Raw genomic sequence first — 25,166 nt, forward strand, 5'->3', positions numbered from 1 at the left:
GAGACAAATATTGGATCTCAGCAGACTCAAGTCTGTGAGAAAGACAAGATTCCGAATGGTCACACTTCAGTCAATTCTGCGCTTCTAACAGATGGACAACTGGATGAGCTCAATAGACCTTCAGGATGCGTACTATCACATAAAAATTCACAGACGCTCCAGAAGGTTTCTCCGCTTTCGGCCGGGGTCCAGTCATTTTCAATTCAGAGCCCTGCCCTTTGGTCTCACTACAGCCCCCAGAGTGTTCACCAAATGTATGGCAGTGGTCACGGCTCACCTGAGACGTCAAGGATTCCAGGTGTTTCCGTATCTCGACGACTGGCTCCTTTCAGCCACCACCAGGCATCAGCTTCTTCAAGCCAGGGATTACACAATAAATCTTTGCACTCAGTTGGGCATCTCGATCAACTACGGAAAATCCTCCTTATTGCACTGCCAGTCTATTACTTTCATAGGCGCAAACTTAAACACTGTTCGGATGTCAGCTACCCTCACAGACCAAAGAATCTCAGATATACAAGGTCACGTGAGAATCATTCTAGCCAGCAAGAAAGTACAAGCCAAAGTGGTTCTAAAAGTGTTGGGCCTCATGGCTGCGGCCATTACCCTTCTTCCCCTGGCTCGCTTCTATATGCGCCTTCTTCAGTGGATGTTGTTCACTCAGTGGTCTTACCAACAACTTCCGATGCGTCACCAAATACTGGTGACACAGATTTGCAAGAATCATCTTTCTTGGTGGAGTACTTCTCCCCAGATTCACCAAGGCAGACCCTTTGTACCCCCAACCCTGGTAGCCACTGTCACTACGGATGCCTCCCTGATCGGGTGGGGGGGCATTATCAGGGCAGGATGGTTCATGGGACGTGGCAACTGTTGAATACCACCTGCACATAAATGTCCTAGAGATGAGAGCAGTGCTTTTAACGTTGCAAGCCCTCAACGACTTTCTTCCCTTGGGGACAATTGCAGTCCACACAGACAACATGTCTGTAGTATGGTATATCAACAAACAGGGCGGAACCAAGTCCTACCCCTTGTGTCGAGAAGCGCTCAGACTTTGGCAATGGGCGATCTCCTCTCATCGGTTTCTGGTAGCAACGCATATCCCTGGGAAAACCAACATTTTAGCGGACAGATTGAGCAGAGCTATTCTCATGCCTCACGAGTGGTCTCTCAAACAATCTATAGTGGAGGAGATTTTTCTAGAATGGGGTCGCCCATGTTGCGATCTTTTTGCTACTCCCCAAAACAGCAAATGCCCAGACTTCTTCTCTCTCTTCCCACTGCCAGGCCATCCCCTCAGAGACGCTCTGACCCAGGATTGGCCCCAGGGACTTCTTTATGCCTTTCCTCTGATCCCACAAGTAATCCAGAAAGCCACCGTTTTGAGAGCCAAAATGATTCTCATTGCTCCTTATTGGCCTCAACAAATTTGGTTTCCGTTCCTCCATCGTCACCTTTTGGTGCAGCCGTGGCATCTGGACCCAGTGCCAGATCTTCTGATTCACCAATCGGGTCAGCTGCACCGGTCTATCCCTTCTCTCAACCTCACAGCATGGTTGCTCCACTTCCTTCCTTAGCCAGGCTTCCTATGATCTCTAATCCTGTTAGAGACATCATAGCAGCTTCCTTAAAATCCTCTACTAGGAGGATTTATACTAGCAAATGGAAATGTTTTTCTTATTGGGCAAAAGCCAAGAATATTGATCCCTTCACTGCTCCAGTACAAGCAATTTTGGATTTCTTAGCGGAAATTTTTCACGCGGGCTCCTCTTCTTCCACGGTCAAAGTTCAGTTGGCCGCTATCTCGAACTTTCATGTCGGGTTCGCAGATCACAACATTATGTCCCACAGGCTTTGTAGAGCCTTCTTGAAAGGAATTTTTCTCCTGAAACCTCCAATCAGGAGTCCTACTCCTGAATGGGACCTAAATTTAGTGCTGACATCCTTGATTCTTCCTCCCTTCGAGCCAGCTGTTTCATGTTCCCTGAAATTTCTTTCATGGAAAACTTTATTCCTGGTTGCTATTACATCGGCTAGGAGGGTGTCTGAACTTCATGCTCTATCTGTTCACCCCCCCTATTTAGTCTTCCACAAAGACAGAGTATCGTTGAGAACTAATCCGACCTTTTTGCCTAAGGTCGCCTCAAAGACTAATTTGAGTCAGGCTATTGATCTTCCTGTATTTTTCCCAAACTATTCAAACAGATCGGAACAAAAATTACATTATCTTGATGTCCACCGCCAACTCAGATATTATTTGGACAGAACAAAACAACTCAGGAAATCCGATCAACTCTTTGTTTCTTATGCTGATAACAAGAAAGGCCTTCCTGTCTCAAAAGTGACCTTGTCTAGATGGCTTTCTTCTGTCATCTCTGAAATTTATCAGCTCAGGGGAAAACAGCTGTGCTCAAAACCTAAAGCACATTCAACCAGAAGCTTAGCCACTTCCACAGCTTTTCAAGCTAGACTTCCATTAGACACTATTTGTGCAGCAGCCACTTGGGCCACTCCTCATACATTTGTTTCCCATTACAAGTTGGATTTGGCCTCCAGGGACAGAGCCAGTTTTGGCTCTACAGTTCTCAAGAGTCTGTTCCATTGAGCCACCCAGGATAGAGGTGCTAGGGACGCGGTCCCATCAAGCAAGAATGAAGGCGAGATTGACAACTTAACATTGAGAAGTTATGTACCTACCATAATGTTCCATGTTAGTTGTCTTCTCTCGCCTTCTTTCTTGCGACCCTCCCTCCTTCCCCCAGGCCTGGACAGACCTTTCTCTCTATAAGGAAGTTTGCTTCTGAAGACCATACAGTGCTGGTCCTTCTACCATCCTTCAGGTTTTTTCTCTCCTTCTTTCTTCCTTTTGGAAGTTATTATGCTAGGTGCTATTGCCTATTGTCATCAAACGAGATCTGGGTACTTACCGCCTTGCATCATGGGATATGGGGCTGCCTCGAGCTGGTAAAAGTGACTCTCGAGCTTAGCAAGTGCCGAGTCGAAGCCGAGGATCGGCTCCGAACCCATCAAGCAAGAAAGAAGGCGAGAGAAGACAACTAACATGGAACGTTATGGTAGGTACATAACTTCTCATTAACATAGCACAGTTGTGTACACTTACCATAAATGTAGAGGTACAAATGTATTCACTCTTGTAGTCTTCTTTACCTCACTCTTTCCCCCTTGGCCTACTAGAGTTAGTCTATTTTTAATTTCTTTTTTAGCCAAGGGAGCCCCTGTTGGCCTCTCTTCCTGTAGGGGTCCTCGTTCTCCCTGTATACCCAAGCATATTGATGTAGGTTAGGATGTCCACCATCCTTAAGAGGAGGAAAGAATTTTCTCTGGTTGCCTGGCCAGCCAAGGGCTTTCATGGCAGGAAATCCCACAAGTGAATACATCCTAACATCTACATTTATGGTAAGTGTATATAACTGTACTTTATGTATTAACTATAATGTTCCATCTGCGTTGTCCATTTTCATTCTTCCTCAACTTCCCTCCCTCCGACCCCCTACCAATTTAACTTCTGAAAGGATCAGAAGATGCTAAAAGAATCAGTGTTCCTTTGTTTGAGCCTCCTGGTTCTGGTATACATAAATTTCCTTTATTTACTAACATCAGCAAACAAGATCTGGGGTATGGTAGGGTACTCGTGCATTATGGGTAGGAGAACTTCAGTGCTTTCAGTGTTCCACGAGCTGTGAAAAGCGTCAGAGTGAGATCCGAGGGTCTGATTTGAACACAGTCACTGAGGAAGAATGAAAATGGACAACACAGATTAAATGTTATGGTAGGTACATAACTTATTTTCTCTCAGTAAAAAAGATAAAAGCAGTGTTAGTGTGTATAAGACAACAGGAGGAGGTGGATTGTAATGGATTGCAGTGGGAGCCTTTTTCCTTTCTAGCTTGTAACTCTGTAAGCAGTCATTTTATGGAGATAGGGCCATACTGACATTTGAATACATTGAGGGAGTGGAGTAATTTTTAGATAGTTATATAAAGCAGTCAGTGATATTAACAAAATCTTGAATGATGTATTATTGTGGAATGTTGGTGATTAGGTAATCCTTTCAAATGATCAGGGGTTATCGTCTGCTTAATGAAAATGTCTTTATAGCTATGTCGCCTTCAGTTGAAACATTTCTCTTTAGAAGTATTTAAACTTAAACTGGATATGATGCGTTCAGTTTTTTAGTTCATCAGAGTACACATCATAGGGTAAATATATATATCTGCATCTCTAGAAAACCAAAATAAAATACAAGATAAACTGACCCATGTAGAAGATATATTGCATTGAAAATTGTGTGCGGTAAGAATGACAGTAGCCCTTGTTACTAGACCCCATGGAGTCTAGTGCAGGTGATACAAGGGTGGGTCTCACCAAGATTATGCAGTTACAGCTGGAGTGACCTGTCCTGCCTGGAGATTGCATCTTGCTAACAGCAAGCAAAGATGTTCAGGGGAGGCAGAGGATGGGTGGAATCTCCAGAACTGTGAAGTACTTTGATAATACTTTACCATTATGGGGCTTAATGGGTCCCTTCATTTAACCCCTCATACATGTAATTCATCCAGGTACAGACATTCCTCAAGAGTTAACAAATTTGCTGTCACTAGCAAGCATAGGTATCTGATCTAGCAACTGGAAACCCATCACATAACAATAGCATTTTGTGCCCCTTTGGTTCTGTTAATTACCTTGTGATATCCTCTGTTAAGCCCTGGATATCTAATATCTCATTCTGTAGCTTGGAATGCTTTAGGGAATGATACGAGACAGAAATACCAAAGTGTACTTGTACTGTTCAGCAAACTGTGGTTGTGCTAGAATGGTGGGGCCCATTTAAAGTTTCCCTAAGGGAGATGCCAGAAGAGTTCACAAGTACATTTTAGTCCTTTTGGAGGTTTGAGTTGAGGAAATGACAATTAACAGTTAGGTAGTCATAATGGGATTGTGAGGTGAAGGGAGTTGGATCTACATTTACAGAGGAGAGGCATGAAATGACTTGGTTATTAGATACGGAACTGAGATATAAAAAGAGAGCTTTATAGTTGATTTTGTTTTTCTTCAAGGTTAAGATTAGAAGTTGAAGGCAGCAAAAGGTGGACAGAATGATTTGAAGTTTCAGAGAACCATGCCAAATTCATATGATATTCAAGCAGTTTTGGATCACTTCTATATAATCAAGAGGTGGAGGATCCCCCGGCTAAACAAAGTGGCAAAATCCTCATGACAGAAGTTAATAATACATAACGGTTGTATAAAGCTGTTTCCATGCCAGCAGTATTTTATTTATTTTTTTGTGATTCTTGAAGGTTTACATCTTGAAAGGTCATTGTTATGTTTAACTTTATTTGCATCTATAAAATGATTACCAGGAAATGAAAGCCTGATTCATCCATGCTTGCTCTCTTGGTGTCCATGAAAAGTTGGGTAATGCAGTCCTTTAAGGTTAAAAAAATGACATGCTTATAATCACAGATGGATTCATTGAATGCAGCCGACTGAAGAATATGAGAGCTATGCAGGGTACAGCTTTTCTCAACTACTCCCACCCCTTCCCTTGCTTCAGGTTGGCTTAATGGTTTATGGTTTTCATTAGTAGTTGATATGCTTTTACATTAGTATGGATTATTTTGCAAAGTAATGTCATAAGGGTATACTTAATGAATATTTTAGATGTGACATGTTTTTAGTTTTATTTGTATTGTTAAAATGTCCATTATATTTTGTGCTGTTGAATTGTTTTTGTGAAATAAGTTTTGAGAAAAATATATGCAACAAAGTAGATGCTCTCTGATGCAAAAGTGTGTTTTGTTATCAGTATTTAGCAAGATGTGGAATAATCCGTTCTTGTTGATGAGGTTGATACAGGATGATTTACAGTGATGCTGAGTAATAATATGGACAGAATTGAACACTGAACTAGTAGGCGTATGATCTCCTTGTTGACAGAGCCTTAAGGATGTAGAAACATCTACAGTGAGCTCTCAAATCCATTATTTTAATGAAACCGTTTTTAATTAGCACATTATAGTTTTTAGAGATGCAGAAGATCTTAATACTTTTTTGGCACCAATTAGAATGGCCCTTACACAGGTTTGAATGGCTTATTGTAATTATAAAATACTGATCGTTCAGTATTGCCTAATCAGTTTGTAGTTTATAGCTAGTTAAGTTGCATGTTCAATTTTCACTGGCACTTCATAGCTGAATAATTTCACTGCATGTATTTTTTTCCTCGTAGAACCCAGCCTTGCAACATTTGACCATATCATTGGCATTTTTTACAAATTTGGTAAGTAAGTCACTTGAGCTGTATTAACTTAGCATAGTGTACAGTCCTGTAACTGCATACTAAAGTGGTGTTTAAGCCAGATAGTGTTAGTTTTTCCCTTATGCTGCTGCTTGGTTTGATAGACTGTGTATTTGCATTGTAATCTAAAATGTGTACTTCACTTTATTTTATCTTTCCTTATATGTATATTTTAAATTTGTATGTTCACGTTTGCAAATATGTTTGTGTTCAAATGGATTCTTATAGTAGCTCAGCAACCTGAAATATTTTTTTGAGGAATGGTAGCCAGTTGGCTGAGACTATGTGGAAATATGACAAGAATGAGGATATACTAAATCCAGTCTTGTGTTTCTGAGGTGGTAAAAAGCTAGTCGGAACACTATTTTATTTCTCAGCCTGTAGGAAGGACACTTCACAAGTTAAGATGGTGAACAATCAAACATCAAAAAGTATGTAAATGCATAAATAGACTCAACCAAGAGGAATCATCTGTGCCTCAGGACTGAATGTACCCCAAATCATTTTGTGAAATAGGTCTGTCTTGAGGCACTTCCTAAATCTAGGTTCAGTCATACACTCCTGAAGCTGCTTAAAAATTTGAGACTTTATGGCTGAAGGTTGAACTTTGAGTTTACCAGTTTATCAGCAGCCCCAAGATAAACAAAGGACCCAAGAAAGATAAGGCAAAGGTCAGCTTGTACTTGAAGCTTTTCAAGACTTTATTACATTTATTTATTGGAATAGTCTGACTAGTTGTAGCCTGTTTTCAGCAGAGAATTAGAATGAAAAGCTCCCCATTGTGTATGAGAAGAGATGCATAAGATAATTAAGAAAATTGACAACCGTATGGCTGGTAAATTTTTTTGTATTCAGCTTATGCAGCATGGTGTTATTCACAAAATGAATATCTGTATTTGTAGTATATTAACAATACATGTTTACATGTATACATGGACTACTAATGGACAGAGGGAGTTCTTAAGTGCCTTGTCCTATGCATGGGACTCCTTAAGTTATCTGAGATATGATCCCAGTTATTCTCATTCTGCAAGCCTTTCATTCCTTGTTTCATCCCGGGCTTCTCAAAGTTTTAAAAGACAATGCCACATTGATGTGGTATGTCAACAGGCAGGGGGCAGAAAGTCCTTTCTTAGAAGACTAGCTCTTTGGGTCTAAAATGTACCTATCCAGTATTAAGTGACACTACAGGCAGTTTGCATTCCCTCAGGGCACAGTCTAGTGGCAGACTCTTTGAGCTTGTCCAGCATACAAGCTCACAAATGAATGGTTCACAGAGATTGTTTCTGGACATTGTCCATCGGTGGGTTATTCCTCAAATCATTTCTCCACCACTATGAATAGACGGTTTACTATTAAAAGGTCGAACAGCACTCCTTCGACTGTCGTATAGTCGACAACGGAAGGTTGAAACTGATAATCGCGAACTCAAAAAAAACAATCTAGGAATGGGTTTCAACATGGGTCGAGGTAGGGGAGATGTTTGTAGTTCAGAATAATACGAACACCTACCTCAACCCATGTTAACACCGTTCCTAGATTGATTTTTTTGACTTCGACATTCGACATTTACGACCTTCCGTTGTCGACTATACAACAGTCGAAGGAGTGCCGTTCGACCTTTTAATAGTAAACCGAATAGACAACTTTCTTTAATTCTGTTCATCTGGCTTAGAAAGTGGATGCCCTGCTTTTACTCTGGAGCGGGTGGGTGTTTCTCTAAGCCCCCCACCCTCATTACCACGAGTTCTGTACAAGATCAGGCAGGACTCTCCCAAAATCTTGGTAGTGCCTCCCTTTTGGACCAGACAGCATTGGTTCCCCCTTTTTTCTCACTTGCCCAGGAGCAGTCACCACAAGTTACCTCACCGTTTGGATCTTCTCACATAAGACAAGGGGTCACTTATTATCCTCACGTGTCCACATTTCAGCTGACGCTTTGGGTGGTAGGGTTTTGATCCCTTTTAGGCATATCTCTTGAGAATGTGCTTCAGATTCTGCAGGAGGCTGGGAAACGCACTACCAGGAAGTCATATATGTCCAAAGTTAAAATATTTTCTGTCTGGTGGCTCTCTTGCCATCAGGATCCACTATCAGTGGAGGTTCCCTTTGGATGTCCTTCAAGGATGCATCTGCAGTCATCACATATGGGTTGTCCTGCCTCAGGCAGCCCTTCGGTCGGCCGGATTCCAAAGTCTGGGTCCGGCGTCGGCTGATGTCGCCCTCTCCCCGACGTCAGAGCGCCTGGGGTATAAAAGTGTCAGCCGACGCCATCTTCCTCAGTCTTTCTTGCCGCGTGGTGCCCGAAGCAGAAGCAGTTCGCAAGTGCCGGTCGGCCAGCTCCTGTAATTCAGCTACCGAAGACTTCAAAAGCTAAGTACCCTGTTGGGGACTCTTTCTTGCCTCAGCCGATGTTAGATAAAGTTAATAATTGCTTAACTTGTGGGAAACAAATTCCTCATAAGGATTTCCACTCTTATTGCCTCCCCTGCCTAGGCCCAGACCACGACGTCTCAGCCTGTTCAGCCTGTGCTTCCTTCAACCGACGCACTCTTAGACGTCGGGCGGAGTTTGCAGAGGAATTTTTTGGGGCTAGGTTTTCATACAATATGCCGTCGGAGACTCCAACTTCACATTTAACAAAGAAACGGAAGGACAAGGACCGACACACGCGGGCCGCGGTTTCGCTGAAACCACGGCCAGGCCTACATGAGTGTCTCGGCTGAAACCGAGTCCTTGGTACTTCCGACCCCCGAAACCGCTCAACCGACAACCTCGGCCCCGGAGGACCCTGCTGAGTCGGTTATTGAATTTCCCTCAGAAACTGGTGTCTTGGAAACTTCCGACACCATTCCTCTAGACAAAACTACACCAGCACGTGGTGCAGCTAGGCCTCCTGCATCCATGTCCATAAAGGCTTTCACCAGGGCTAAAGCTGCTAAACATACAAAAGCTATGCCTCCCAGGGTTATTCCTCAGGGACCCTCTACCAGTTCACAGATTCTAACTTTAGCAGAGGACCTTATCTCCTTAATTAGGGGCTCTCACCCCCATCTGGACAGAGGCTCTCAACCCCCTCTAGACAAAAGGCCAAGGGTTGAGCCCTCTGATCCCCACTCCTCAGAGGAGGCCTCTGATGGCTCTGCTCTCTCGGACTACCAGGAGGAGACTTTTTCGGCCTACGAGGATTCTGATGCAGAGGAATCAATCCCCTCGGCCTCCCCTCCTGAAGAACTATCCTTCGGGGAGACCCTTCACACTATGAGAGAGCATTTCAAATGGCAGGGCCAGGAATTCTCTGACTCCAGGAAAAGATTAAGAACATTTCTGCATTTACCTCAGCATAGACCTTTGGCTATTCCTCCTGTTTTGACTGTCATTGATGATGTGTACTCTGAGTCTAGCATAACCCCTGACACTCTTCCTCCGGCCCCTGCCAAACCCGATAGGTACTACATGGTCCCGGACTCGCATCTTTTTCTTTACAAGGCCCACTCTGCTGATCCAGAAACTATTTCCCAGGGCCCTAAAGGGGTTGCAGCTACCACTACTAAAAATCCACTCCCCTCTGAAAGGGAGTCCAGGGCTTTAGAGAGATGGGGTAAAAAAGTGTATACTTCTGCTACTCTTTCTATGAGGGCATTAAATTGTCAGTTTCATATGATACAGTACCAAGAGTATTTGTTAGATGAATTGCATAAGAAACTGTCTTCTCCTGAACCCCTAGATCGCAAATCACTTCAGGATCTGGTACATAACTCCCAGCAGGTTAGCAACCATTTCTTACAGTGTGGTTTTGATGCATTGGAAGCTTCATGTAGGTCAGCTATGACAGGTGCAGTCATACGTAGGCATGCTTGGCTGAAGGAACAATATCTGCCAGACCATGTTAAAGCTAAGCTTCTGGATGCTCCACTGGAAAGCAAAAGTTATTTGGCTCCACTGCTCAGGAGGTCTTAAAGAAATTTGAGGAAAAGGCAAAATCCGTACAAACAGTCAAAGATTTTCTACAAGTCCAACCACCAAGATTCAGCAGAAATTGGCCTACCAAGAATTGGTCCTTTCCGGACGCAGAAAGATTCCAGAGAGGCAAGAACAGGCGTGCCAGAGGTAGAGGGCAAGCTAGAGGCTCCTACAGAGGACGTCAATGGCAGCCTCCCAACCAGAGAGGTAGTGCAGGACCTTCAACTGCTGCACAAGGACAGACTCGGTGACTTTGCTTTGACTCCGCCAACCAGGGCTCAATTAGAAGCATCTTTGGGCGGAAAGCTTTCCTTATTTTCAGAAAATTGACACAGTATTACAAGAGACAAATGGACACTGCAAATAATAGACAAAGGATACAGGTTCCATTTTCACACATTGCCAAAAAGAAAAAGGCATGCCAGACCTGCCGCCAAATCAAAGGGCAGAGGCTTTGAAACAAATCTCCAACTTAATGCAAATGAAAGCTATAGAAAAGGTTCCTCTTTCAGAACAAGGACAAGGATTTTACTCCAGACTATTTCTTGTACCAAGAAAAGAAAATCAATGGAGGCCTATTCTCGACTTGTCCGCACTGAATGCTTATCTCATTGTGCCAAAATTCAAAATGCTGACTCTACAGCAACTCCTTCCCATGCTGGGGCAAGGGGTCTTGGCTGGTGACTCTAGACCTCAAGGAGGCATACCTGCATGTCCCTATCAGACAAAGTTGCAGAAGGCACCTCAGATTTCTTGCAGGTTCAGAGCATTATCAATTCTCAGCATTGCCCTTTGGCTTATCTACTGCGCCCAGAGTGTTCACGAAATGCCTGGCATCAGTAATTGCACACTGCAGACTTCAGGGGATTCAAATATACCCATATCTGGACGACTGCCTTATACAAGCAGACAGCCAACAAGCTTTGATGAAGGACTTGAATTATGCCATCTGCCTACTGCAGGCCTTGGGATATACAGTCAACATTCACAAATTAAGACTTGTTCCATCCCAAAGAATAACTTTTCTGGGTGCGGATCTAGACACAACCACCCAAATGGCTTTTCTCACAGAAGAAAAACAGACAACTACCGGATTACTTCAAGAATCTGACAAGACAAACTCAGCTGACTGCAAGGAAATTCCTGCAGGCCCTGGGTTACATGGCATCTTGCATTCTTCTGATTCTACAAGCAAGGCTGCATATGAGGAAACTACAATGGTACCTAAGGAGTTTATGGACTCAGCACAGTCACAGCTTAGAAACTTTGATCCCACTCATTCCATGCCTCCAAAAGAAATTTCTGTGGTGGGCTCAAGCAAGCCAGTCGAACAGGGGTCTGCCCTTCAGCAAACCAATAGCCAGCCAAACCATTACAACGGATGCTTCAGACCACGGTTGGGGAGCACACATGGAGGGCAGATGTATTCAAGGACTATGGTCACAAAAGGAGCTACTCATGCACATAAACCAAAAGGAAATGCTGGCAGTGATGTATTTCACTTATAGCAGTAATGCAGGGGACATCAAAAGTATAATCAACAAAAATTGGAACATCCTTAGGAGTGACAATAGGTTAAGAGAAATGGTAGGGCCAAGACCGAATATTGGATATAGACGTAATAAAAATTTAAGAGATTTGTTATGTGGTGAGAAGCATCCAAATAGGTTGAGACCATTGATGACAAAAATAGGTAGTTTTCCCTGTGGCACGTGTAGGGCTTGTTCCCATATAAACAAGAACAATTCTTTCATCAATCCTTTAAATGGGCAACCCTTTGATTTCAAGGCCAGGGCCACATGCAGGACAGCTAACTTGGTGTATATAGCTGAATGTTCACAATGCACAGGGTTTTATGTGGGGAAGACTAACAATATGTTTAAAGTAAGGATACTGCAACATCTGTCATCTATTAGGAACAAGGATCCACATAATGCCTTATACAGGCATATTGAGTTAAACCCCACACACACCTTTCTTTTTAAAGCTGTTGCTAATGTGAACATAGATAAGAGGTGGAGATATAAAGCTTGCTACTGAATCATTGGAGTCAAGGTGGATAATAGAATTAATGGCTCATAGAAGTCCTGGTTTAAATGAGATGGTACCTTTAAAATCAGCCTTACAAAAAAAGGCGGGTTGTTTATTGAAAGCCCATTGAAAGCTCTCAGATTATGTAGCCCAGGCCGGTATGACCCTGACCCTGAGCAGTATCCTACCCTCACCAAGAATGATGCCACAATACAGAGACAAAATTATCAGCTTTAATAATTGGCTTAATTACTGGTGTCATTCTAAGGGGATCCAATGTCTGTCTGCCTGGGATGACATGCTTGACAAGCCACGCTGCTTCGCAAGGGACGGCTTGCACCTGTCACCCCTGGGCTTCCGGATATTGGCAAAGGCTCTTGCCACCCCCATAGTGCCTTTTTTAGGCAAGGCTCAAATGATAAACCTACCGCCCTAGAAAACAAAAATGGAGAAAAACTAAGGGTAATACTGCTCAATGCCAGAAGTCTAAACCTCAAGATGCACGCCTCGAAGCCCTCCTCAGTATGGAGAACATCGATGTTTGTGCTGTGACTGAAACCTGGTTCAAGGCTCCTGAGAGCACCCCAGCACTATCAGGTTATACCTCATATCATGCGTTCCGGCCCCAAAATCGGCACCGAACTACAAAAGGAGGGGGAGTATCCATATTCATAAAGGATACCCACACCTCCAGGTTAGTGGCAACGCACGAAGCATCGGAGACCACCCAGGTGCAATTAACCATAGGTAAAACTGCCCTACAGTTTGTAACATGCTACAGACCACCTTCTCAAACTCAGGAAACCCACACAGCCTTCCTGAAGACACTGGAGAGTATAAATGTCTCTCCAAACACCATCATATTGGGTGACTTCAACTACCCAAACATAGACTGGGAACATTACTCAAGCCCCAACACCCTAGCCCAAAGGTTCCTTGAGTTCATAAACTCAAATGCTATGGAACAACTAGTCACCATTCCCACAAGAGGAGAAAATATACTAGACCTGATCATCACAAACATGGGGACAAAATGCTCCACACCGAAGTATATCCCTCATTGGTGAGATCAGACCATAAATTAATCTCACTGGAGATCCACATCCCGCTCCCACCCCCAGCAAAAAAGACCACAGTGAAGAACTTCTCAAAAGCAAACTTCACTCTTCTTAAGACTGGAGTGGTATCCTTCAAGGCCCCCGAGCCAGTGGAAACCACAACCCACGCTGCTGAAACCCTTACAAATGCCTTCTACGAGCACCTCCAGGAATGTATGGATCAAGCAATCCCTAATAAAATCAAGACCTTTTCCACCAAAGGCAGGCCGGTCTGGTGGACTCCAGCCATAAACAAACTCTACAACAAGAGGAGAAAGCTACTACATGACAGAGCAAAATCCCTAAATGGGAAGGCATCTCTGATCAATACTAGCAAAAACTACGATCACTCATAAAATCATCCAAGGCCAACTTTGAGAGAAAAATCGCTAATGACACAAAAGACAATCATAAAGCCTTCTTTAGCTATGTTAGAAACCTGGGTGGAAACTCCCAGATATGCTCAGAATTAGTCCAAAATGATAAAAATCACTGAAACCACAGACATTGCCAACATACTGGCAGACAGGTTCAGTGCAAATTTCTCCCTCCTCCCCAAAAGGAGAAATATCTATCCCACCAGAGTCTAGCCTCCCAAACATCTCAGATGCCCAGGTGAGAGCTGCTCTCTCTAAAGCAAAAAACACAGCATCAATGGGACCGGACGGTGTCCCGGCTGTGTGCTACACGAACTCAATGAGGAACTAAACCCACACATAAGGCTGCTGTTTAATCTTAGCCTTACTACAGGATACGCCCAAAGAATGGCGACGGCAACTGTGGTCCCACTCCACAAAGGCGGTGCTTCTACGGACCCTGGAAATTACCGCCCCATAAGCTTGACGAGCCTTGTCTGCAAAGCTATGGAGAGGATCATAATGGAACTCATAAATAAAGACATTGGGGACCTACAGACACTGGATCCTACCCAATTTGGCTTTGTCAAGGGCAGATCCTGCCTCTTGAACTTGATCGACTTTTTGAAACAGTCACTAAGGCCATTGATGAGGGTAAGGCAGTTCACACAGCCTACCTTGACCTAGCAAAAGCATTCGACACAATACCCCACTCGGGCATCATAGAAAAGCTCACCAGCTTAGATGTAAACCCATATGTCACAAGATGGGTTGCAAACTGGCTCAAGGACAGAACACACAGGGTTAGAGTTGCTGGTGCCATGTCAGACTCTAAGCCGGTCACGGCGGTGTCCCACAGGGCTCAGTCCTGGGCCCCTCTTGTTCGGCATTTATTTTTCTGAAGTGCAGGCAAACATAGGGGATTGTGGCTGACAAAATTTGCAGATGACTGCAAACTGGGCACCATAATTGACACTCCATCAGACACAGACATCCTCCAGAAAGGTCTCATAGAAATGGATAACTGGTGCCAGAGCCATGGCCTTAAGCTAAATGCCAAATGTATAGTCATACCCTTTGGGAAAAACAAGGTAACCCCTAATTACCACATAGGTGGTAATCCATTAAACACGGAAGAAGTTATCAGGGACCTGGGGACCCAAGTTGACAGTAGCCTCTCTTTTGACACTCACATTGCCAAAGTGGTTAGGAAGACCTTCTACATTGCCCACCTGATCATGAAGGATTCACATCCAGATCAGGAGAGGTCATTGTACCCTGTACTCTTCACTTATCAGACCAATGATTGAGTACAACGCCCCATTCGGAATGTACCTTACCCGACACCTGCAGCAGTTGGAAAGACCCCAAAAGTTCCTCACCAAAAGGATAAAGGGGCTCAAACATATGTCATACGATGCCCGACTGAAGAAACTCCAGCTCTATTCAGTCGCATACCGTCTGCTCAGAGGTGATCTGTGCCTGACATACAAGGCCATGTCCAACCCGGAATTAATGGACATGCTCCACCTCAAAAAATCCAAATCCACCAGAGCCACGAGAGCAAGAGACTTAAACCTCAACACGGATATAGGACGTGCTGGAGGGACAGATTCATCACCCAGAGACTCCCTACACTATGGAACAGAATCCCAGTCCATGTGAGGCAGAGCCCCTCACTGACTCTGTTCAAGAGAAATCTTGACGAGTGGATGGGAGATCGTAGGTTTACCCCGGGAATCATCTCTGTATCACTGCTGGACAGAGGCACAGCAAACTAATGGGTATAGTATTCTCATCCTAAGGGGTGGTGAAAGCCACACACACTCTGGCTAGGCTTATAAATGCCCTAGGGCAGATAGCCTAGTATGAACCTATGAACCTATTGGTTGGTTATGGATTTAAAAATGTTTAGTTCATTGGTTTTATTTGTCTGATGAAGGGTTGTTAACCCGAAAGCGCTTACTTTGGTGTATTGTCTTTTTAATAAAGAAGAAGGTATCGTAGCAGTGTCCTGCCATCATCTTTTTTCTTGCTTCATATTTAGATAAAACTAATTTTTTTTTGCAAATCTGAGCAGCTTTTTCTTTGTTTTCATCCTTTGTGTTTGGCTGTTTCTATGCAAATCATCTCCTTCTGGATTTCTTTTTGTATTTGTCAAAAGATTTTAATACTCTTAACATATACTGGAAGAATCACGCAGCAAAAAAGGTAGGCCAAAAAAGAGTTTATTTTACATGCATGGAGACCTGCCACAAAGTTCTTGGTTGTCAGCAGTCTGATTTCTATACACTTTACATGGGTTTTTATACCCTCTTTTGTGCATACACAGCAGCTGGTTACTAGACAAGGAATTTCAGTCAAGGCTATAAATTCACTCACTGGAGCCTTAGATGGTAAAAAGTCAGACACAAGATAAGTTGGTGCCTACATCAAGGTAACATCTATGCACTCCTCCTTGGTCAGAGGTCAGTCCCAAGATAGGCCTGTGCCTGGACCAAAGTAACATTTGTGCATTCCTTTCTGGTCAGCAAATTCTTTACAAGAAAAACAACTCATTTTAGCTTATTTCTTTGCATGCAATGTAGTTTCACATTTTAACCCTTCCTATACAGGATACAAAGATGTTGAACACAAAGATTCTTACTACATTTCCCCCCTCACAACACTTTGTATCCCCCGTAATACATTTTATTCATACAGTTTTTCGCATGCTTCATTTTCTGTATATTCAGAATAATAAGCTTTAGTTGCATTGGCAGACAAATACACTTGATATTATCATTCGGATGCAAGGAATGCAACAACAACCCAACAGTAGGAATATAATGGCACCAACACATACAGCAATTAAGACATTCATAAATACTGTTCCCCAATTTCCAAACCAATTCTGGAAAAAGTCAGTCAATGGATTCTGTCCTGGTTTTGTAAGTTCAGAAACTTGTTGTAAGATCTCCAAATGACTGTCTATATCGTGCTCATTATCGGGAATAAAAGAACAACACTCCTCCTGGATAAGAGCGCAAGTACCTCCTTTCGCCGCTAGGGTGAAATCGAGCGCCATCCGATTCTGCAACACTACAGTCCTCATTGCAGTTAGCTCATCCGTCACCAACTCTAGTGCAGAAAAAGTTGCATTGCTCAGAGTTTCTAACAGTTTTGACAGTTTTCTGAGCTCCCAAATAGATTTTACTGTCCCATAAGCTGGAAGAATACCAGCCCAAGAAATAACATCATCGCCCAAGTCCATGTGTGACAGTCCCTTGCTGCTACTGTGGGCCAAATCGTGATGATAGATCCAGGAGGCATCAACCTTACCTACGGGATTAACAGGTTTATTTACAGCACGTACCTTTCGTATTTTACCTTGGGGAAGAGACAATGTATGTCTTATAGCTGGTGCTAAATAGCCCAAAAAACAACTGCCTGACCAATTCCTTGGCAACCATTTGTATGCTTTTTTACCACAGATAAAATAACAATCATTCACCTTAAGGGTGATATTTACTGGAATAGAATGATTTCCTTTGTCTTGTAGCCCTTTAAACAAAAGATCATACACAGATAACATTTTTTCAACAAAGCTTGTGACATTAATAAGCCCTGTACTGTTAATAAGCACTCTTATAGGTTTGAAACTTGTTGCACAGTGCCCATCTATTGTACAGTTATGAATTATGGTTACATTACATTGACTCCATCCAACCTTAATTTTTCCAGATCTCTGGAAACATACAGTTCCATTCTGACGACCCATGAGGGGTAATGCTATTTTGTCCTTTAAGGCTACCTCTGAAGTTTCAAATAGTAAATTTGTCCATGTATCATTTGCCCCCAAAGGGACTGTACCTAACATCAGACCACCATGTACAGTCGGGATAGCTGTGCATATCCAACAATTTGAAACATTAAAAGACAAAGCATATGCATATTTAATAGCCTGATACGTGTTAAAAGGTGGATGCCAAGCTGTATTTTCATCTCTCTTTGTTTGGCTAGTTTCGTGTGAAAATAAAAATGGCCAAAACAGAAAAACAACACTTACAATCACTAATAACAAAATTATTTTACAATGCCTTTGTGGGAAAGGCTGCTCCCTTCCGGTATTTTCCTGCATTGCTACAACAGTCAGAAAAGTTCATACAAAAACAGGATTACTACTAATCAGTGTTCCTCAGGGGAACTCAAATTCTTTTCCAACTCAAATTTCCTGACAATCTTGCAATGTGTCAGGTGGATCCAAGATGTTCGCTCCTTTATTCGAACTGCTGTGGGTGTCGAAATCAAAACCTGGTATGGACCTTCCCACTTCGGAGAGGCCCACGTCTTTCTCTTAACAATTTTAATCCACACCCACTCGCCAGCCTTCACTTCCAGGATCCTGTTGTTCTTCTGATCTGAAAAATAATCATTCATTAGAGAAGTGTTAGTTTTTGTCAGCATTTTCCTCATGTAATCTGCTATCTCTTCACCCCCCTCACGTTCCGCAGGCAAAAGACCTTGCCACTGCGGGACGTAATAAGGTCTCCCATATAGTAGTTCAAATGGTGTGACCCCTTTTGAAGTGGGAATGGTACGCATGGACAGGAGTGCCAGAGGTAAGCAGTTTATCCAAGACTGATGTGTCTCGGCCATGAGTTTACGTAACTTGCCTTTGAGAATGCCATTATGGCGTTCAACCAACCCTGCTGACTGTGGGTGGTAGGCACAGTGGTGTTTTAGTTCAATCTGAAAAACGGCAGCCAGCTTTTGAATAACTTGGTTTACAAAATGTGTGCCATTATCAGAATAGATACGTGTGGGTAGCCCAAAATGAGGGATAATATTTTTCGTAAGGGCCTTGGCTACCGACAGGGCATCTGGATGTGTTACTGGAAAAGCTTCAACCCATTTTGTAAAAGCATCAATAATGACTAATACAAATCGCTTTTGTTGAACAGGAGTTAGTTCAATAAAATCCATACAGATTGTGTGAAATGGATACGGAGGCAGCGGGAAAGCTGCTGGAGTGATCCGTACCCCACCACCATGGTATTGTGCACAAAGCAGGCACGATAAACAAAATCGTTTAGCATATGCTATAAAGCCCTTGGTCCAGAAAATTTGCTGGGTCATTTGAACCATAGCAGCAGGGCCCAGATGAGATGGGCCATGCATCACTAATGAGGCATACCTAAAAAGGTTTGTTGGCAAGACATACTTATCATTTGGACCTACAAAAACTCCTTGCTTCTGAATAGCCCCATATTTAACCCATCGCTGTTTTTTCTGAACTGTACTAAGTTCCTGCATTACTTGTAAAGTTTGTAGATCAAATTTATCTGTAGGATGAAGTTCCTTATGTGTGGTCTCGAGTGCAAAAGTAGAGGTTAAGGCTACACTTTTTGCAGTTTTGTCAGCTAGTGCATTTCCAAGTGATACTGGATCCTTGGCATTTGTGTGTGCTGCGCACTTACAGATGGCCAATCCCCGTGGCAGTTGGACAGCTTGTAAGAGGCTAAGGATTAAATCCTTGTGGGTTATTTCCTTTCCTGAGGCCGTAACCTTTCCCCTATTTTTCCATTGCTGTGCAAAGACATGGACCGTGGAAAAAGCATACTGACTATCTGTGTAGATAGTAACTGCCTTATCCTTGGAAATGGTACATGCTCTGGTCAAAGCAATCAATTCAGCCGCTTGCGGACAGGTTCCTGGGGAGAGGTTTTGCCTCTAGTACCTTAGTCTCAGTTGTGACTGCATAACCCACTTGTGTAATACCTGCCTCATTCTTACGTGCTGACCCATCTACGAACAGGGTCCAATCTGAATTTGCCAAAGGCTGATCTTTAAGGTCTGGTCTTGGTAAGACATTAGAGTGTATTAAGTCTAAACATACGTGAGGGGCACCGTCATCAGCTGTAGGTAACAGCGTGGCTGGATTAAGAGTGGTGCATCGCTCAATGGTCATGTGTGGTTGTGATAGTAACGTTGTCAAGCAGGACAAATGTCTGCTAGGAGACAGAAAGGTAACTTTATCCTGTAGAAGTATTACCGCGACAGAGTGCGGTACCCGTAAAGTAAGGTCATGAAACAAAACTAGGGTTGCAGACGCCTGCACGGCCAGTGCAGCTGCGACTACTGCTTGTACACAGTGTGGCAATGATCGTGCCACTGTGTCCAGTTTACTGGAATAAAAAGCTAATGGTCTCAACTTATCCCCATAAGTTTGCAACAGAACCGATGTCATAAAGCCCTGCTTACAATCTACTGTCTGAACAAAAGGTTTTGTATAGTCAGGGAAGCTAAGTGTTGCAGATCCTGCTATCAGTTGCTTTACCCTAGTAAATGCCTGTATTGCCTTATCTTTCCATTGCAGCGCGTCATGTGCTGCCATGGGAAGTGCAAAAATAAGTTCTGAAAGTGGACTCACTTCCTCTGCATAATTGGGAATCCAACTACGACAAAAGTTAGTTATTCCTAAAAATGACATCATTTCTTTTTTTGTACTGGGCATTGGTGCTTCTTTTCTACAGCTAACTAGTTGTCTACCAGCATTTGAAATGGTATAGCCTAGATATCGTACTTCAGCTTTACAAAATTGTAATTTAGATTTGTTTACCTTATGTCCCTCTTTCGCCAAGAAATGCAATAACCGAATAGTTTCAGACTCACAGACAGCCTCCGTGGGTGCAGCCAGTAAGATGTCGTCCACATATAACAGTAGATGACAGCCATGCTCCGGTTGAAACTGTGCCAGATTTGTTGACATTTCTTGCGAAAAGATTGTAGGGCTCTCACAATATCCCTGCGGCAGTCTTGTGTAGGTGTACCTCTTGCTCATGAACGTAAAAGCGAACCAAAACCTACTAGCTTCCTGTAGAGGGATGGAAAAAATGCGTTACTGATATCAGTGACAGAAAAATACTTATCTGTGGGAAGGATATCATTTAACAAAACAGATGGATCTGGGACCATAGGAGCCCTTGGTACCACAGCAGCATTCACAGCCTGCAGATCCTGTACCATTCTCCAGGTCCCATCCGGTTTCCTTACTGGGAACAAGGGTGTGTTACACGGTGAATCTGTGCATGGAATTAAAACCCCAGCTCGTAATAGAGCCGTGATCACTGGTAGAATGCCTTCTTCTGCCTTTTTACTTAACGGATACTGATGCTTGTGAGGTCTAAAATCGGATTTTGCAGTTATTTTAACCTGTCCTGCTGTTCTTATTAGCCCAATGTCATGTTGCCCGCGGGACCATAAGGAGTCTGGCACTGATTGTAACTTTAATTCTTCCTGTGGGGTTAGGAGATATAGTCAGAATGGCCCTCCCCCGGGGTTAGGAGATGTAGTCAGAATGGCCCTCCCCCGAGTGGCGTTAGCATGTCTTCGCGGAGGTGCACTGTTGGTTTAGCCTGGGTGACCCAATTTAGTCTTTGTACCTGCACGCCTTTACATGCCAACTGTTCTGGCGTCATTTTAGCCCATTCAGTAACTTTCCTCCCCACCAGATACCATGACATTTGTTCTTCCCTTGTTACAGAGACATGTGCAATAGAATTATTGCGAAAAAGTAACTGCATATCTTTTGTAAGACTGCATGTAACTGCAGAATTTCCTGCTTTATCCCAATATAGATTTTGTAACAAGATTTTTGTGACCTTGTGTTTAAAGAATTGCTCTTCATATTTGTCGTCTGGTCCTACATGCTTTCTGTAGTACATTGTACAGTGTAGTTGTTTAGCTACCACTGGCGGTTGTGTGCCATATTTGCTTAAGGCCAAATTAGTTAGCTCATTTACTACATTTTGTGGTCCAGTTTCGACAAGATCATTACTGTACCAGTAGTGTAAATCACCCTGTCCCACCTGCAACATAACATCTTGAATTTCTACTCGTTTGGCTAGAATCCCTGATGCAGTCGGCACAGCTGCTATGCCAAACACGTGCATCAAATCTCTCCCTAATAAGTTTACAGGGCAAATTTTGGAAATAATGACTCGAAACTTGATAGTTTGGTTAGTTTCAGGGTCCGTGAACCATAAGGGTTTAGATAGTGGTTCTTTATAAATACGGCCATTGGCTGCCTTGACTAATACATAGTCATCAGAAGCTACATCAGATGGCACTGCAGAGGTTTTTAGCAGGGTCCTGGAAGCCCCTGAATCACACAAAAATTCTACATCCTTCCCTTCCACTTGAAGTGTGATAATCGGTTGTGCCTCTAGCTGCATAGTTACAGCCAGCGCTGTTAAATTAACAACCTGATATTCGCCTTCGTCTGAAAAATCAGTCATTTCATTCTCCCATCCTGCACATTCTCCCTTACCCTCTTCGTTTACGTCCTCAAAAGCTTTCTCTTCACTCTGCGTTATTGAGTCTGGCCCATCAGCCTTTTTGTCCGGGTCTGATTCACCTCCACCACCATCATATAGTCATGCTGACTCGTGATCCGGGGTGGTTTTAGCTCTTTCAGAAGACCGGCAATCCCTTGCAAAATGTCCCTTTTTACCACATTTGAAACATTCTCCTCTTTTCTGTCTGCCTTCATAATCTTCGGAATGTCCCACATTCCCTCTTCCTCTGCCCCTGCCTCTGCCCCTTCCTCTACCCCTGTTAGTCGAACCTTGCAGTAGCATAAGTGTCCCATCTTCACTCACCGTAAAGGTTTGAGCTTGTTTCCTTTTCCTTTCTTCTAAATATTTTTCTGCATGTCTTGCATACTCCAGTAAGGGTTGCAGACGTGCCGTCCTATGGTCTATCATATGTTTGTGAATGAAGTTACTGATTGCAGTTCTACATCCTTTTAAAAAGGCATTTTTTAACTGTTGTTCATAAGGTGAATCATTTTCTTGATTGGGTGGTTTGTCTATTCCACTATGGTTATCAAAGCACTGGTTAAGTCTTTGTAAATAATGATCTACTTTTTCATCTTCAGTTTGTACACACTGATTAATACAAGTCCAATCTGCCTTAGGCTTCCACTGTTTCATAATATGCTTTAGCAAGTCCTGTGTTTGTGTCTTATATGATTCAGATTCAAAGGCACGTGGTTTACTGTCTATCCTAGTCAGGGGATCCCAATTCCCACAAATTAAGTGCCAATCTGGTCCTAAGATTTGGCGTACTACCTGTTCCATTTCAACGGAATTTAATTTGTAACTTTCCATCATACCTCCAATGTCATCGCAAAATTTAGTCATGTCTAATTTTGGGTGTGGTATGCCCTCCACAGCTTTTCGGATGTCTTCCCGTGTCCAAGGTCAGTAAACTAAAATAGTGGGACCTTGACCGGGTGTTCCTGCCTGTGGGTTTGCTACTTCTATAAGGGGATATGAGTCTGTAGATACTATATTTCATTCAGCTTCTTGCATTTCAGCTTCCTTACGCGTCCATTCTGATTTATCTATATTACGGTTCCGGAGTTCCAGGGTTTCACCTACTTGTTTTGTCAGTACTACGGGGGGTACAGTTTTATCCTGATTCTCTGTGTCATCTTCCTGATACTGGGGTGGACTAACCATGTCTTTTCTAACTTCGGGATACAAGGGCGGGGCTGTCGGTCTACGACAGGCAACAGATGTCTCGTCATCCTCTTTTCGGACAAAAAATGCATCTTTTGCACTCGAGCCACCATCTCCCTTATTTGAAAATTGTTCCCTATGTCTCTTATTAGCTTCTTCTAACCATTTCTGTGCTTGAGGAAATCCTACCTTTTTTTGTTTCTTAACCTTACCTCCTGTGTCCCTGCGCAGGTCTCTCACTAGATTTTGACATTCTGATTTATTCAAGGTACCACTAAACCCATAGTCTTTCTTCCATTTTTTTATATATTTCAAGTTTTTTGGATGTAATTTAAACATATATTCCTCATCCTCAGTCCTTTTATTTAAGCAGCCCTTCCTAACACAACTGCTTCCTGTTCCCATTTTTCTTATTTAAAAGAAAAACTGTTTCCTTTTCCTGAGATCTCTACCGGTCTTTTGTAAAATTTTAAACAAAAGAAATTCCTTTATGACTAGTCCCTTTTAAAAAAAAAACTTTTACAAATAAAAAAAGCTTACCTTACTGCGGATCTTCCGCCCTCGTTCGTCACTGTCCCACGGATCGAATCTAAGAGTGACTGGCCTCTACTTACGACTTCTTCGTCGGAGGTCTTTCCGTTCAAGGGAGCCCGAGATTCGTTCTCCCCTTCCTGTACAGGTTTTTCAGTCCCTCTTATGCGATTCGTACCGTGAAGAGGTGGCCCCACGTTCTTGGGCGCCAAAAAAGTCAAAAGATTTTAATAATCTTAACATATACTGGAAGAATCACGCAGCAAAAAAGGTAGGCCAAAAAAAGAGTTTATTTTACATGCATGGAGACCTGCCACAAAGTTCTTGGTTGTCAGCAGTCTGGTTTCTATACACTTTACATGGGTTTTTATACCCTCTTTTGTGCATACACAGCAGCTGGTTACTAGACAAGGAATTTCAGTCAAGGCTATAAATTCACTCACTGGAGCCTTAGATGGTAAAAAAGTCAGACACAAGATAAGTTGGTGCCTACATCAAGGTAACATCTATGCACTCCTCCTTGGTCAGAGGTCAGTCCCAAGATAGGCCTGTGCCTGGACCAAAGTAACATCTGTGCATTCCTTTCTGGTCAGCAAATTCCTTACAAGAAAAACAACTCATTTTAGCTTATTTCTTTGCACGCAATGTAGTTTCACATTTTAACCCTTCCTATACAGGATACAAAGATGTTGAACACAAAGATTCTTACTACAGTATTTTTCATGGCAAATGTCTTTCTCATTGTTAAGGGCACATTGTACAAGGAAGTTGCCTTTTTTAAGAGTTTGGAAGCCAGTTTTGCTCTTGAGGCTGCACTTGGTTTTCTCTGTTCATACTTTTATTAAACATTACAAGTTGGATGTTGTTTCCAGGGCAGCCTTTTCTAGGGCTATCATGTATAGGTTTGTGGAGAGTTTCTCTCTGCATTTCTCCTCACAGGCATCCTCTTGCAGTCTTGTACTCTCCCTTAGTTGATAATTACTGTGAATATTGTGTTGTAATTTTGTCTGACAGGATAGGGCTGCAACTTGTTCTTTTAATTATGGGGTGGGCATGATTGCAGTTTGATTTAATACAGTGGAATATCCCATGAAGGCCGGCGAAGTTTTCACTTGTATATAAATTGCTGGGGGATAGTTTTCACATTTTGGCAGTTCTGGCCTATGGCATGACTCGTGTCTATCAACTTTAAGACATGCAGCATGAGATTTCTTTCAGCTGTTGCATTTTTATGTTAAATCTTGATGGATTAGAATGGGAGGTGGAAGGAATGAGGTCAAGTAAGGTGTATAGGAAAGGGGATTTATAAATACACTAGTAAGATTGGGCACTGATTTTAGATAACATTGAAGGTGAT

General features: G+C 42.9%; 1 protein-coding gene across 1 annotated transcript in view; it reads left to right on the forward strand.

Annotated features, from left to right (window-relative positions):
• PTCD3 (pentatricopeptide repeat domain 3) overlaps positions 1–25,166 on the forward strand; it is a 1,733,015-nt gene that overhangs the window by 927,073 nt on the left and 780,776 nt on the right. Inside the window, exon 14 of the mRNA XM_044063464.1 lies at positions 6,257–6,307. Coding sequence (XP_043919399.1) covers positions 6,257–6,307 — 51 coding nt within the window. The remainder of the gene's footprint in view (positions 1–6,256; positions 6,308–25,166) is intronic.

The sequence above is a fragment of the Protopterus annectens genome, chromosome 2.part1 (genome assembly GCF_019279795.1).
Source record: "Protopterus annectens isolate FY-2018-M chromosome 2.part1, PAN1.0, whole genome shotgun sequence".
NCBI lineage: Eukaryota > Metazoa > Chordata > Ceratodontiformes > Protopteridae > Protopterus > Protopterus annectens.